Source organism: Coregonus clupeaformis, chromosome 9 (genome assembly GCF_020615455.1).
Source record: "Coregonus clupeaformis isolate EN_2021a chromosome 9, ASM2061545v1, whole genome shotgun sequence".
Classification (NCBI taxonomy): Eukaryota; Metazoa; Chordata; class Actinopteri; order Salmoniformes; family Salmonidae; genus Coregonus; species Coregonus clupeaformis.
The window spans coordinates 14,706,233-14,721,534 of record NC_059200.1 but is presented as its reverse complement, the minus strand read 5'-3'; the positions used below and the strand labels follow the sequence as shown (position 1 = coordinate 14,721,534).

At 43.6% G+C, this 15,302-nt stretch overlaps 2 protein-coding genes across 8 annotated transcripts in view; one reads left to right on the top strand and one right to left on the bottom strand.

Moving 5' to 3' along the window:
- The window catches only part of ift74 (intraflagellar transport 74), a 59,880-nt gene extending 59,274 nt beyond the window's left edge, over window positions 1-606 (bottom strand). For all 3 annotated transcript variants that reach the window (XM_045222494.1, XM_045222495.1, XM_041885273.2), the window contains exons 1-2: window positions 484-606; window positions 108-261 (exon numbers count right to left, since the gene is read on the bottom strand). In XM_045222494.1, coding sequence (XP_045078429.1) covers window positions 108-227 — 120 coding nt within the window. In that variant the 5' untranslated portion in view covers window positions 228-261; window positions 484-606. The remainder of the gene's footprint in view (window positions 1-107; window positions 262-483) is intronic.
- A 214-nt stretch (window positions 607-820) lies between these two features.
- The window catches only part of LOC121573362 (FSD1-like protein), a 75,588-nt gene continuing 61,106 nt past the window's right edge, over window positions 821-15,302 (top strand). For all 5 annotated transcript variants that reach the window (XR_006002029.2, XM_041885271.2, XM_041885270.2 and 2 more), the window contains exons 1-3: window positions 821-928; window positions 13,697-13,792; window positions 15,034-15,165. Coding sequence is in view for 4 of the 5 variants with exons in the window: in XM_041885271.2 (XP_041741205.2) it covers window positions 914-928; window positions 13,697-13,792; window positions 15,034-15,165 (243 nt within the window). In the remaining variant the exon portion in view is untranslated. The remainder of the gene's footprint in view (window positions 929-13,696; window positions 13,793-15,033; window positions 15,166-15,302) is intronic.

The following is a 15,302-nucleotide window of genomic DNA, read 5'->3' as shown; positions in this document are numbered from 1 at the left end:
GTGCAGACTTTCACTGTTTGTCCATACGCTACAGAAGGTGTGTAAAGGGTGATGATAGTTAGTCAGGGATCTGCAAGAAAAACATCAAAACTGTGACTTGGCTTTACCCCAGTTCCGACTCTAATGGCTGTGGGTGGAGGTCTGACGGCGGTTGGAAGTCTCCCAGTCCCTGGTACTAGAGACCCCCGACTCATCGGTCTACCTGAGGGTAGCCTCTGGCTCGCCATCTCTTCACTGGTTTTCCCTCCTCTCCACAAAATCCTACAGGAGAAAATCAGTCGTTCAACGACAAAACAACTGCCCGGTGGAGTAACGTCAGGAAAGCTATACTAAACCTACGTAGGTTGATTAAAAAAACGTAAAAACGTATTAGCTAGCTAGGCTAATGTTAGCTGGACGTTGCTAGCTAGTTTGCTAATGAAACCGTTGTCTCGGCAATTTCTAGGTAGCCCAAAAATGCCTAATATAAGTGTACCAACTTACCTCGTGTTTTGTATAGGCGTCAAACCGCTCAATCTGACTGACTGTAATTTGATTGTTTGTACTTTTGTTGTAGCTAGCAAGCTACCAGTACACTTCTTTTGACGTTACCACAGCAACCAACCATTATCGCGAGACTTTGGGGGAAATCTCTGAGAAGTGGAATCCCTCTGCAAAACCCTGCCCCTCGTGACCACTAACAAATCTGAGCCATTCTTCTTCAGTCCAGTGGAGGGCGCAACAAGTCTACATTTTGTATATTGCCTCTAATGTATGAGGGCGAGGGTTTAAAAAACTACTGCGCATGTACGTGCACTGTGCTCCGTCATCCAGTGGGGTAATCGTCTTCCTCTTTGGAGAGTGGGTTGTGTAGAAAACTTCGCCTGCCTGCCTATGCATTGGATTTGATTATATTTGTGTTTCGGTCCTCGGTATGGACTCTCAAAAAGTAAGTGCACCCGGCGTATTATGAACCGATATCGATGATGATTCAGTCGTCAGCTGTGCATGCCAGCTGTGCACCGTTAGTCAAAGCGATAGTTGTATGTAACGAGACGATCTTGCTATGAACGATCGAAAGGAAATCCAACATTAGTTCAACGTTCCGTTATTTTCGTTATTTTGTCATTGTTTATCACCAATATGCGTGATGTTTTAGTGCTGGAAACATGTTCACATTCGCTCTGTTGCTTATGAAGAATCTGTTGACTTGGAAACTAGATATGTTCTTATACAATGTTTCTTTCGAACGTTTCCTCCTTCTGGGTATTCTCCAATGACTGGTATTCACACATCTTTCCTGTGACAGTTCCTCTACCCATCAATGATTTGACACATTTGACATTGATCTTGTTATTGAATATGATGAGGTGCACTTCTGTAAAGTAATTCACTTCCTACTTGCTATTGTGGTTTTGACAGTCACAGCAGGTGTCAAAGTCATTCATTTCTTTATTATACAGCTTTGCCTGTCCTATAGGCTATTGGTTTATTTGTCTGCCACTTTAGATCAGACCGTCTGTTATTGCAACAACAACAAAACATCATATCATTATAAAGTGAATATTTGTGGTTACACGCCTTTCATGGACTTGTCGTGTTTTTGAAGTCATGAAAAAAGAAACATTATATTTGTTATGAAGTGTCACACACATTGCTTTAAGTCTGTTGTCAAGGGCCTATAGCAACAGGATGATCTTATCGTTTGGCCTTGTTTTCTGTTTGTTATCAGCATTACTAGGGGGTGACTATCAAACAGGAAAATGACCCATAGGGCTACCTCTCCTTTGTACTGAATAAATGGAGGAGAATATATAGCCTTTAGCACGTGCTGTCAATCTAAGCTTATTCTAAGTCTATTACTGAGTCAGAGAGAGAGAGAGAGAGAGAGAGACAGACAGACAGACAGACAGAGAGAGAGAGAGAGGTCACACCAGTGGTACAGGTCTATTATAACCCTCAGTCAGAGAGGAGAGGAGTGACGTAATTCTGAAAGGAACAGTGACACTCAAGAAGGAAGTGGCACTAGTAGGGAGCCAGCACCTCAGACAGACAGACGGGAAGGCGGACAGACAGACGGGAAGGCAGACAGACAGACAGGAAGGCAGACAGACGGGAAGGCAGACAGACAGACAGACGGGAAGGCAGACAGACAGACGGGAAGGCAGGCAGACAGACAGACGGGAAGGCAGACAGAAAGACAGACAGACAGACGGGAAGGCAGACAGACAGACAGACGGGAAGGCAGACAGACAGACAGACAGACAGACATACGGGAAGGCAGGCAGACAGACAGACAGACGGGAAGGGAGGCAGACGGGCAGGCAGACAGACAGACAGACAGACGGGAAGGCAGACAGACAGACAGACAGACGGGAAGGCAGGCAGACGGGAAGGCAGGTAGACGGACAGACAGACAGACAGACAGACAGACATACAGACGGGAAGGCAGGCAGACGGACAAACAGACAGACGGGATGGCAGGCAGACGGACAGACAGATGGGAAGGCAGGCAGACGGACATTATATTTGCAATCATATTCTGACTTTACAACATTAATCCATTTGAATGACTATTTTTAAAAAGTAATTGTCAATCTCCAGTAGAAGCCATTACAGTTCGATTTGGCTGGGGTTTGAGTTAGTCGTTCATCAATGTTTTGTACGTTTTGTTTAGTTGAGCACTGCAGAGTAGTGTCCAGTAAAGGACTATCATACAGCCATGCACCTCTAGTTTCAGATGTTTGAATTGAATCAAACCACCTTTCCCTCCTTCCACTTGACTTTTTAAACCAACTCACCATGTTTGAGCGCTGTCGTTTAGGGGCCTACGTTTTGACATCACTCCTAAACAGTGTTTTACAGTGGAGTATCCATTGGGCTGAACAGAATGCAACTGAAATAGATATAGGCCCGAGGCCAGCATTGAGTTGACATGTGTTTCCTAGGTAAGGGCCTGTGCTGTGGTTACAGGATCGAGTCCAACACTACTGGTAGTGACAACAGCTCAAATGAGTAGTATTTCTAGTTCCAGCATAAAAACGACTAGTAGACTGTTTCTAAGTACTGCAGATCCTGCTCTTTTTAGAGCCAATTAAGCTTACACATCAAACATCCTTCCTCCAAAGGACCTCCATAGCTTACTGGATGTTGTTCTTCCATTTAATTTATTTTCTAAATTTAGGAAAAGATCAATACAATTTTTTTTCAAAAAATTTTTTTGAAGTTCCTCAAACTACTATTGGGCTAAGGGTGAAAAATAGTGCACTATATACGGAATAGATAGGGTGGCATTTGGGACACAGCCCAGGGGAACGACCGCAGAGGGGTTTGCTGTGTATCTCTACTGTGTAATAGCCTGTTGAGAGGAGTAGGCTTTAAGTCCTGTTAAACCCCCTCCCTTTGTAGCTGACGCTGATCTGCTGCGGCAGGTAGCTTAGTGGGTAAGAGCGTTGTGCCAGTAACCGAAAGGTCGCTGGTTCTAATCCCCGAGCCGACTAGGTGAAAAATCTGTCGATGTGCCCTTGAGCAAGGCACTTAACCCTAATTGCTCCTGTAAGTCGCTCTGGATAAGAGCTTCTGCTAAATGACTAAAATGTAAAATGTTATGTGGAGGCCTACAAGCTTCTGCTACAACATGGTTATGGAACCTCATGTTCATCTCACTGAGTTTGTTGTTGTCAATTAGCATGGGGTTATCTATCGGATGGGTTGGATGGGTATGCTATAGCCTAACTTTAAGCAATATGGGGAACATTACACCTATCCTCTCAGAGGGCACAGAGAAAGTCCTACTGTACTGCCCCAACTGTCATATCCTCTCAGAGGGCACAGAGAAAGTCCTACTGTACTGCCCCAACTGTCATATCCTCTCAGAGGGCACAGAGAAAGTCCTACTGTACTGCCCCAACTGTCATATCCTCTCAGAGGGCACAGAGAAAGTCCTACTGTACTGCCCCAACTGTCATATCCTCTCAGAGGGCACAGAGAAAGTCCTACTGTACTGCTCCAACTGTCATATCCTCTCAGGGGGCACAGAGAAAGTCCTACTGTACTGCCCCAACTGTCATATCCTCTCAGAGGGCACAGAGAAAGTCCTACTGTACTGCCCCAACTGTCATATCCTCTCAGAGGGCACAGAGAAAGTCCTACTGTACTGCCCCAACTGTCATATCCTCTCAGAGGGCACAGAGAAAGTCCTACTGTACTGCCCCAACTGTCATATCCTCTCAGGGGGCACAGAGAAAGTCCTACTGTACTGCCCCAACTGTCATATCCTCTCAGAGGGCACAGAGAAAGTCCTACTGTACTGCCCCAACTGTCATATCCTCTCAGGGGGCACAGAGAAAGTCCTACTGTACTGCCCCAACTGTCATATCCTCTCAGGGGGCACAGAGAAAGTCCTACTGTACTGCCCCAACTGTCATATCCTCTCAGGGGGCACAGAGAAAGTCCTACTGTACTGCCCCAACTGTCATATCCTCTCAGGGGGCACAGAGAAAGTCCTACTGTACTGCCCCAACTGTCATATCCTCTCAGGGGGCACAGAGAAAGTCCTACTGTACTGCCCCAACTGTCATATCCTCTCAGAGGGCACAGAGAAAGTCCTACTGTACTGCCCCAACTGTCATATCCTCTCAGAGGGCACAGAGAAAGTCCTACTGTACTGCCCCAACTGTCATATCCTCTCAGAGGGCACAGAGAAAGTCCTACTGTACTGCCCCAACTGTCATATCCTCTCAGAGGGCACAGAGAAAGTCCTACTGTACTGCTCCAACTGTCATATCCTCTCAGGGGGCACAGAGAAAGTCCTACTGTACTGCCCCAACTGTCATATCCTCTCAGAGGGCACAGAGAAAGTCCTACTGTACTGCCCCAACTGTCATATCCTCTCAGGGGGCACAGAGAAAGTCCTACTGTACTGCCCCAACTGTCATATCCTCTCAGGGGGCACAGAGAAAGTCCTACTGTACTGCCCCAACTGTCATATCCTCTCAGAGGGCGCAGAGAAAGTCCTACTGTACTGCCCCAACTGTCATATCCTCTCAGGTCTACTTAGTGCCTAGGGGTTAGGGACCAGGGGATGGGGTCTATAGCAGAGGTCAGATCAGAAAACATGAAGATATTGACCCGTGTGCACGTTATATATATTCTTTCAATAATCTGTCGGTGGTGTCATGCAGCAGCTTTAAATAGAAGTGAAGCCCAATCCTCCAATCTGCCTAATCGTGTTGTGTTGCTCAGTTGCACGGTCGCGCGTTCGGCCGGTCGGTCCCCCCCCGGGAACTAACAGACATCTGTCAACATTCACAGGATATAGAGGAACATACAGAAACACAAACATTTCTGTACACTGTCCAAGACAATACACATACACAGTACTCTATCTACACTGAGTGTACAAAACATTATGAACACCTTCCTAATATTGAGTTGCACCCCCCTTTTGCCCTCAGAACAGCCTCAATTCGTCAGGGCATTGGACTCTACATGTTGTCGAAAGCGTTCCACAGGGATGCTGGCCCACGTTGACTCCAATGCGTCCCACAGTTGTGTCAAGTTAGCTGGATGTTCTTTGGGTGGTGGACCATTCTTGACACACACAGGAAACTGTTGGGCGTGAAACACCCAGCAGCGTTGCAGTTCTTGACACACTCAAACCGGTGCGCCTGGCACCTACTACCATACCCCGTTCAAAGGCACTTAAATCTTTTGTCTTGCCCATTCACCCTCTGAATGGCACACATACACAATCCATGTCTCAGTTGTCTCAAGGCTTTAAAATCCTTCTTTAACCTGTCTCCTCCCCTTCACCTACCCTGATTGAAGTGGAATTAACAAGTGACATCCAATAAGGCCTAACGTTTTGTACGCTCAGTGTATATTGAATATCTTATTGTACAGTGGATATATGAAAGTACTGTAGTTGGAAACGGAACTGAGGCAATGGCTCCTTGGAGTCAGTGGGTTCTTTTATATCTATGATTCTGTTTGTCCTGTTCAATGTATAGCCTGGTATTTAGGTGTTATGTTTGTCCTGTTCAATGTATAGCCTGGTATTTAGGTGTTATGTTTGTCCTGTTCAATGTATAGCCTGGTATTTAGGTGTTATGTTTGTCCTGTTCAATGTATAGCCTGGTATTTAGGTGTTTATCTTTTTCAGAAAATGTTACCTGATGCTCAATCAAATACCAATCCAAAGCAAATCCATCTTGATGGTATTAAATTGGAACTACTGTAGTACAAACCTTTACCAAATCTCCAGTAAATTGGGCTTTTTCATACTTTCTAGTGTACGACATAGAGGTCAGCAAGCATCATGTACGCTACAACATGAGTTACTAATGAACAGAGAACAATACATAACAATTATTGAGGATAGAACACAATAGGCCTTTTCACACTGCATTGTTCTTAGCCCCAGGCTAGACTGCTCACACAAGCATTTGTTAACATTCACATTTACATTTTAGTCATTTAGCAGACGCTCTTATCCAGAACGACTTACAGTTAGTGAGTGCATACATTATTTTTTATTTTTCATACTGGCCCCCCGTGGGAATCGAACCCACAACCCTGGCGTTGCAAACCCTGGGCTATATTCCAAAGACCTGGGCTAACGGGCAAACAAAACATGCGACCAATGTTATAAAGCAATAAGACATTTAAAAATGTATTTATTCTTGCTTCTAGCCTAGCATTTGATTTCCAACAGTGATGGCTGTATAAACCTTGTCCCAACTCTGAAACAATGTGAACAAACCTGCATCTTCATTTCCATCTGGGTCCTCTCAGTTACTGTAGTCAGTACTGTAGTCAGTACTGTAGTCAGTACTGTAGTCAGTACTGTAGTCGGTACTGTAGTCGGTACTGTAGTCAATACTGTAGTCAATACTGTAGTCAGTACTGTAGTCTGTACTGTAGTCGGTACTGTAGTCAATACTGTAGTCAGTACTGTAGTCAATACTGTAGTCAGTACTGTAGTCGGTACTGTAGTCGGTACTGTAGTCAATACTGTAGTCAATACTGTAGTCAGTACTGTAGTCTGTACTGTAGTCGGTACTGTAGTCAATACTGTAGTCAGTACTGTAGTCAATACTGTAGTCAGTACTGTAGTCAGTACTGTAGTCAATACTGTAGTCAGTACTGTAGTCGGTACTGTAGTCAATACTGTAGTCAGTACTGTAGTCAATACTGTAGTCAGTACTGTAGTCAGTACTGTAGTCAGTACTGTAGTCAGTACTGTAGTCAATACTGTAGTCAATACTGTAGTCAGTACTGTAGTCAGTACTGTAGTCAGTACTGTAGTCAATACTGTAGTCAATACTGTAGTCAGTACTGTAGTCAGTACTGTAGTCAGTACTGTAGTCGGTACTGTAGTCAATACTGTTGTCAGTACTGTAGTCAATACTGTAGTCGGTACTGTAGTCAGTACTGCAGTCAATACTGTAGTCAATACTGTAGTCAGTACTGTAGTCAGTACTGTAGTCAGTACTGTAGTCAGCACTGTAGTCAGCACTGTAGTCAGTACTGTAGTCAGTACTGTAGTCAATACTGTAGTCAGTACTGTAGTCAGTACTGTAGGCAATATTGACACTGTACACTAATGTAATTGACAGGAGGGAGACGGGGTCCTAAAGAAGGGTATAACCTTAACTCATGGTGTTGCTCCTTTGTTTCCATGTGTTGACATGAACTCTGCATGTCAATCTCTCCTGGCTCAAAGTAGAGGAGAGATTGACTGCATCACTACTTGTATTTGTGAGAGGTATTGACATGTTGAAAGCACCGAGCTGTCTGTTTAAACGGCTAGCACACAGCTCAGACACCCATGCATACCCCACAAGACATGCCACCAGGGGTCTCTTCACAGTCCCCAAGTCCAAAACAGAATGTGGGAGGCGCACAGTACTACATAGAGCCATGACTACATGGAACTCTATTCCACATCAAGTAACTCAAGCGAACAGTAGAATCAGATTAAAAAACAGAAAACTACACCTTATGGAACAACGGGGACTGTGAAGAGACACACACCCAGGCACACACACATACGCACACACATGTACATAGTAATGTTGTAATATTGTGGTATTATACAATTTGGATTGTAGATACTTTTGATCATGTAGTGTATGTGGACACCTGCTCGTCAAACATCTCATTCCAAAATAATGGGCATTAATATGGAGTTGGTCCCCCCCTTTGGCTGCTATAACAGCCTCCACCCTTCTGGGAAGGCTTTCCACTAGATGTTGGAACATTGCTGTGGGGACTTGCTTCCATTCAGACACAAGCATTAGTGAGGTCAGGCACTGATGTTGGGCGATTAGGCCTGGCTCGCAGTCGGCATTCAAATTAATCCCAAAGGTGTTTGGTGGGGTTGAGGTCAGGGCTCTGTGCAGGCCAGTCAAGTTCTTCCACACCGATCTCGACAAACCATTTCTGTAAGGACCTCGCTTTGTGCATGGGGGCATTGTCATGCTGAAACAGGAAAGGGCCTTCTCCAAACTGTTGCCACAAAGTTGGAAGCACAGAATCGTCTAGAATGTCATTGCATGCTGTAGTGTTAAGATTTCCCTCCACTGGAACTAAGGGGCCTAGCCCGAACCATGAAAAACAGCGCCAGACCATTATTCCTTCTCCACCAAACTTTACAGTTGGCACTATGCATTGGGGCAGGTAGCGTTCTCATGGCATCTGCCAAACCCAGATTCTTCAGTCGGACAGCCAGATGGTGAAACGTGATTCATCACTCCAGAGAACGCGTTTTCACTGCTCCAGAGTCCAATGGCGGCGAGCTTTACACCACTCCAGGCGACACTTGGCATTGTGCATGGTGATCTTAGGCTTGGTGCGGCTGCTCGGCCATGGAAACCAATTTCATGAACTTCCCAACGAACAGTTATTGTGCTGACATTGCTTCTAGAGGCAGGTTGGAAGTCGGTAGTGAGTATTGCATCCGAAGACATTCGATTTTTACGCGCTACGCGCTTCAACACTCGGCGGTCCCGTTCTGTGAGCTTGTGTGGCATACCATTTCGCGGCTGAGCCGTTGTTGCTCCTAGACGTTTCCACTTCACAATAACAGCACTTACAGTTGACTGGGACAGCTCTAGCACGGCAGACATTTGACGAACTGACTTGTTGGAAAGGTGGCATCCTATGATGGTGCCACGTTGAAAACCACTGAGCTCTTCAGTAAGGCCATTCTGTTTGTCTATGTAAATTGCGTGGCTGTGTGCTCGATTTTTATACACCTGTCAGCAACGGGTGTGGCTAAAATAGCCGAATCCACTCATTTGAAGGGGTGTCCACATACTTTTATATATATAGTGTATATATTGGTGTAATAATGTGTTGTAGATACAGTACGTATTGGTAGAGGAGTGGTGTAATAATGTGTTGTAGATACAGTATGTATTGGTAGAGGAGTGGTGTAATAATGTGTTGTATTGTAGATACAGTATGTATTGGTAGAGTAGTGGTGTAATAATGTGTTGTAGATACAGTACGTATTGGTAGAGTAGTGGTGTAATAATGTGTTGTATTGTAGATACAGTATGTATTGGTGTATAGTGGTGTATTGTGATTGTAGATACAGTATGTATTGGTAGAGTAGTGGTGTAATAATGTGTTGTATTGTAGATACAGTATGTATTGGTAGAGTAGTGGTGTAATAATTTGTTGTAGATACAGTATGTATTGGTAGAGTAGTGGTGTAATAATGTGTTGTAGATACAGTATGTATTGGTAGAGGAGTGGTGTAATAATGTGTTGTAGATACAGTATGTATTGGTAGAGGAGTGGTGTAATAATGTGTTGTAGATACAGTATGTATTGGTAGAGTAGTGGTGTAATAATGTATTGTAGATACAGTATGTATTGGTAGAGTAGTGGTGTAATAATGTGTTGTAGATACAGTATGTATTGGTAGAGTAGTGGTGTAATAATGTGTTGTATTGTAGATACAGTATGTATTGGTAGAGTAGTGGTGTAATAATGTGTTGTAGATACAGTATGTATTGGTAGAGGAGTGGTGTAATAATGTGTTGTAGATACAGTATGTATTGGTAGAGTAGTGGTGTAATAATGTGTTGTAGATACAGTATGTATTGGTAGAGTAGTGGTGTAATAATGTGTTGTAGATACAGTATGTATTGGTAGAGTAGTGGTGTAATAATGTGTTGTAGATACAGTATGTATTGGTAGAGTAGTGGTGTAATAATGTATTGTAGATACAGTATGTATTGGTAGAGTAGTGGTGTAATAATGTGTTGTAGATACAGTATGTATTGGTAGAGGAGTGGTGCAATAATGTGTTGTAGATACAGTATGTATTGGTAGAGTAGTGGTGTAATAATGTGTTGTAGATACAGTATGTATTGGTAGAGTAGTGGTGTAATAATGTGTTATTGTAGATACAGTATGTATTGGTAGAGTAGTGGTGTAATAATGTGTTGTAGATACAGTATGTATTGGTAGAGGAGTGGTGTAATAATGTGTTGTAGATACAGTATGTATTGGTAGAGTAGTGGTGTAATAATGTGTTGTAGATACAGTATGTATTGGTAGAGTAGTGGTGTAATAATGTGTTGTATTGTAGATACAGTATGTATTGGTAGAGTAGTGGTGTAATAATGTGTTGTAGATACAGTATGTATTGGTAGAGTAGTGGTGTAATAATGTGTTGTAGATACAGTATGTATTGGTAGAGTAGTGGTGTAATAATGTATTGTAGATACAGTATGTATTGGTAGAGTAGTGGTGTAATAATGTATTGTAGATACAGTATGTATTGGTAGAGTAGTGGTGTAATAATGTGGTGTAGATACAGTATGTATTGGTAGAGTAGTGGTGTAATAATGTGTTGTAGATACAGTATGTATTGGTAGAGTAGTGGTGTAATAATGTGGTGTAGATACAGTATGTATTGGTAGAGTAGTGGTGTAATAATGTATTGTAGATACAGTATGTATTGGTAGAGTAGTGGTGTAATAATGTGGTGTAGATACAGTATGTATTGGTAGAGGAGTGGTGTAATAATGTGTTGTAGATACAGTATGTATTGGTAGAGTAGTGGTGTAATAATGTGTTGTAGATACAGTATGTATTGGTAGAGTAGTGGTGTAATAATGTGTTGTAGATACAGTATGTATTGGTAGAGTAGTGGTGTAATATTGTGGTGTAGATACAGTATGTATTGGTAGAGGAGTGGTGTAATAATGTGTTGTAGATACAGTATGTATTGGTAGAGTAGTAGTGTAATAATGTGTTGTATTGTAGATACAGTATGTAGTGGTGTAATAATGTGTTGTATGATGTACTGTTTCATTAGGATTTGTTTGGACCCCAGGAAGAGTATCCTTAATAAATACAAAACTCTAATGTTGGGGAAGAGATGGCAAGGCTACGTCCCAAATATTGCTCTACTTCAGCCTTATGGGCCCTGATCAAAAGTAGTGCACTATATAGGGAATAGGGGGCCATTTGGACGCACCCAGGCGCTGTGTTGGTGCCAGATACCCATCTACATAGAGACAGTAGAAAGGGCATGTTTCATTCCCATTCCCAGGGAGTCCAAGCAGACAGTAGAGCAGTTGGTTGATGGGCCATTCACAACTAGCCTTTAGGGTGATGGGCCATTCACAACTAGCCTTTAGGGTGATGGGCCATTAGGTGGTTGTGAATGATGTGAGCTACTGAATATGACTCAAAGACAGTTTAGCGCTCTGCCCACAGAACCAAGACAGTTTAGCGCCACGCAACAAGACAGTTTGCTCTGCCACAAGACAGTTTACGCTCTGCCACAGCGCTCTGCCCACAGCACCAAGACAGTTTAGCGCTCTGCCCACAGCAACAAGACAGTTTAGCGCTCTACACACAGAACCAAGACAGTTTAGCGCTCTGCCCACAGTACCAAGACAGTTTAGAGCTCTGCCCACAGCACCAAGACAGTTTAGAGCTCTGCCCACAGCACCAAGACAGTTTAGAGCTCTGCCCACAGCAACAAGACAGTTTAGAGCTCTGCCCACAGCACCAAGACAGTTTAGCGCTCTGCCCACAGCAACAACATTTACATTACATTTTAGTCATTTAGCAGACGCTCTTATCCAGAGCGACTTACAGGAGCAATTAGGGTTAAGTGCCTTGCTTAAGGGCACATCGACAGATTTTTCACCTAGTCGGCTCGGGGATTAGAACCAGCGACCTTTCGGTTACTGGCACAACGCTCTTACCCACTAAGCTACCTGCCGCCCTAGTTTAGCGCTCTGCCCACAGCAACAAGACAGTTTAGCGCTCTGCCCACAGTACCAAGACAGTTTAGCGCTCTGCCCACAGCAACAAGACAGTTTAGCGCTCTGCCCACAGAACCAAGACAGTTTAGCGCTCTGCCCACAGCAACAAGACAGTTTAGCGCTCTGCCCACAGCACCAAGACAGTTTAGCGCTCTGCCCACAGCACCAAGACAGTTTAGCGCTCTGCCCACAGCAACAAGACAGTTTAGCGCTCTGCCCACAGCAACAAGACAGTTTAGCGCTCTGCCCACAGCAACAAGACAGTTTAGCGCTCTGCCCACAGTACCAAGACAGTTTAGCGCTCTGCCCACAGCAACAAGACAGTTTAGCGCTCTGCCCACAGAACCAAGACAGTTTAGCGCTCTGCCCACTGTACCAAGACAGTTTAGCGCTCTGCCCACAGTACCAAGACAGTTTAGCGCTCTGCCCACAGTACCAAGACAGTTTAGCGCTCTGCCCACAGCAACAAGACAGTTTAGCGCTCTGCCCACAGCACCAAGACAGTTTAGCGCTCTGCCCACAGCAACAAGACAGTTTAGCGCTCTGCCCACAGAACCAAGACAGTTTAGCGCTCTGCCCACAGCACCAAGACAGTTTAGAGCTCTGCCCACAGCACCAAGACAGTTTAGAGCTCTGCCCACAGTACCAAGACAGTTTAGAGCTCTACACACAGAACCAAGACAGTTCACCAAGACTTTACACATATACACTACCAGTCAAACGTTTGGACACACCTACTCATTCAAGGGTTTTACTTTACTTTTACTATTTCCTACATTGTAGAATAATAGTGAAGACATCAAAACTATGAAATAACACATATGGAATCATGTTGTAAACAAAAAAGTTTTAAACAAATCAAAATATATTTGAGATTCTTCAAATAGCCACCCTTTGCCTTGATGACAGCTTTGTACAGAGTCATTGTGCGGGGGCACCGGTTTTTTTATTTCTGTTTTTACATTCATGACCATCAGCAGCATCAGAGCTCGGAGAAGCCTAATTACCGTGACTAAACGGTCACGTAGAGTTTGACTGCGGTCATGACTCGTGACTGCCGGTGTGGCGATAATACGGTCACCGTAACAGCCCTAATCTTGATACATTGATAAATACATGCTGTGTTCATTTTGGCATGTTTACCCACTGTAGTGTGCGTAGATCGCAAGTCAATAGAGCTAACCACAAATAATTGTTAGCTAGCTAGCTACCCACGAAGAATTTACATCTACCTTTCATAACATTAGTTTTAGGTCATTTTTGCCTGTTTAACTAGCTGGCTAGCTATGCATATTGAGAAACACCCCCTATATTCTATGTAGAGCTTTGACATTCCTGTGTAATGAACAGCACTATACAAATTACATGTATTTTTTATAAATGGATGATTTTTTTAAAAATGTTGTTCTGTGTTGCAGGAGGCCCTGCAAAGAATAATATCCACATTGGCCAATAAAAATGAGGAGCTCCATAACTTCATGGAAACACTTAGTCACTCTCTGGCTGGTGTCCAGGTAAGACATACATAATAACAGTCAGTCAATTACATTAAACATATCATACAGCAATAATAATCTTGATATTTACAATCTTGTACAGTAATTTCCATTGACCAAATATGCCATGTTAATCAATCTGTAGACTCTCGCGATGCAGAGATATGGTTCTGGGTTACGAGGTGAATCAATATGTGTGATTGTGACAGGTGAATCACTATGTGTGATTGTGACAGGTGTATCACTATGTGTGATTGTGACAGGTGAATCAATATGTGTGATTGTGACAGGTGAATCACTATGTGTGATTGTGACAGGTGTATCACTATGTGTGATTGTGACAGGTGTATCACTATGTGTGATTGTGACAGGTGTATCACTATGTGTGATTGTGACAGGTGTATCACTATGTGTGATTGTGACAGGTGTATCACTATGTGTGATTGTGACAGGTGAATCAATATGTGTGATTGTGACAGGTGAATCAATATGTGTGATTGTGACAGGTGAATCACTATGTGTGATTGTGACAGGTGAATCACTATGTGTGATTGTGACAGGTGAATCACTATGTGTGATTGTGACAGGTGAATCACTATGTGTGATTGTGACAGGTGAATCACTATGTGTGATTGTGACAGGTGTATCACTATGTGTGATTGTGACAGGTGTATCACTATGTGTGATTGTGACAGGTGTATCACTATGTGTGATTGTGACAGGTGTATCACTATGTGTGATTGTGACAGGTGTATCACTATGTGTGATTGTGACAGGTGTATCACTATGTGTGATTGTGACAGGTGTATCACTATGGGTGATTGTGACAGGTGTATCACTATGTGTGATTGTGACAGGTGTATCACTATGTGTGATTGTGACAGGTGTATCAATATGTGTGATTGTGACAGGTGTATCACTATGTGTGATTGTGACAGGTGTATCACTATGTGTGATTGTGACAGGTGTATCACTATGTGTGATTGTGACAGGTGTATCACTATGTGTGATTGTGACAGGTGTATCACTGTGTGATTGTGACAGGTGTATCACTATGTGTGATTGTGACAGGTGTATCACTATGTGTGATTGTGACAGGTGTATCACTATGTGTGATTGTGACAGGTGTATCACTATGTGTGATTGTGACAGGTGTATCACTATGTGTGATTGTGACAGGTGTATCACTATGTGTGATTGTTGACAGGTGTATCACTATGTGATTGTGACAGGTGTATCACTATGTGTGATTGTGACAGGTGAACTCCACACAAGTAGTGTCAGACCTGGAGGAGGAGTTTGATACGTTATTCGCCGTCCTGGTTGAGATGAAGGAGAGCATGACCAACACCATCAAACAGGAGGGGGCCAAGAAGACACAGGAACTACAGGTACCTGACCCCTGACCCCTAACCCCTAACCCAACACCATCAAACAGGAGGGGGCCAAGAAGGCACAGGAACTACAGGTACCTGACCCCTAACCCCTAACCCCTAACCCCTGACCCAACACCATCAAACAGGAGGGA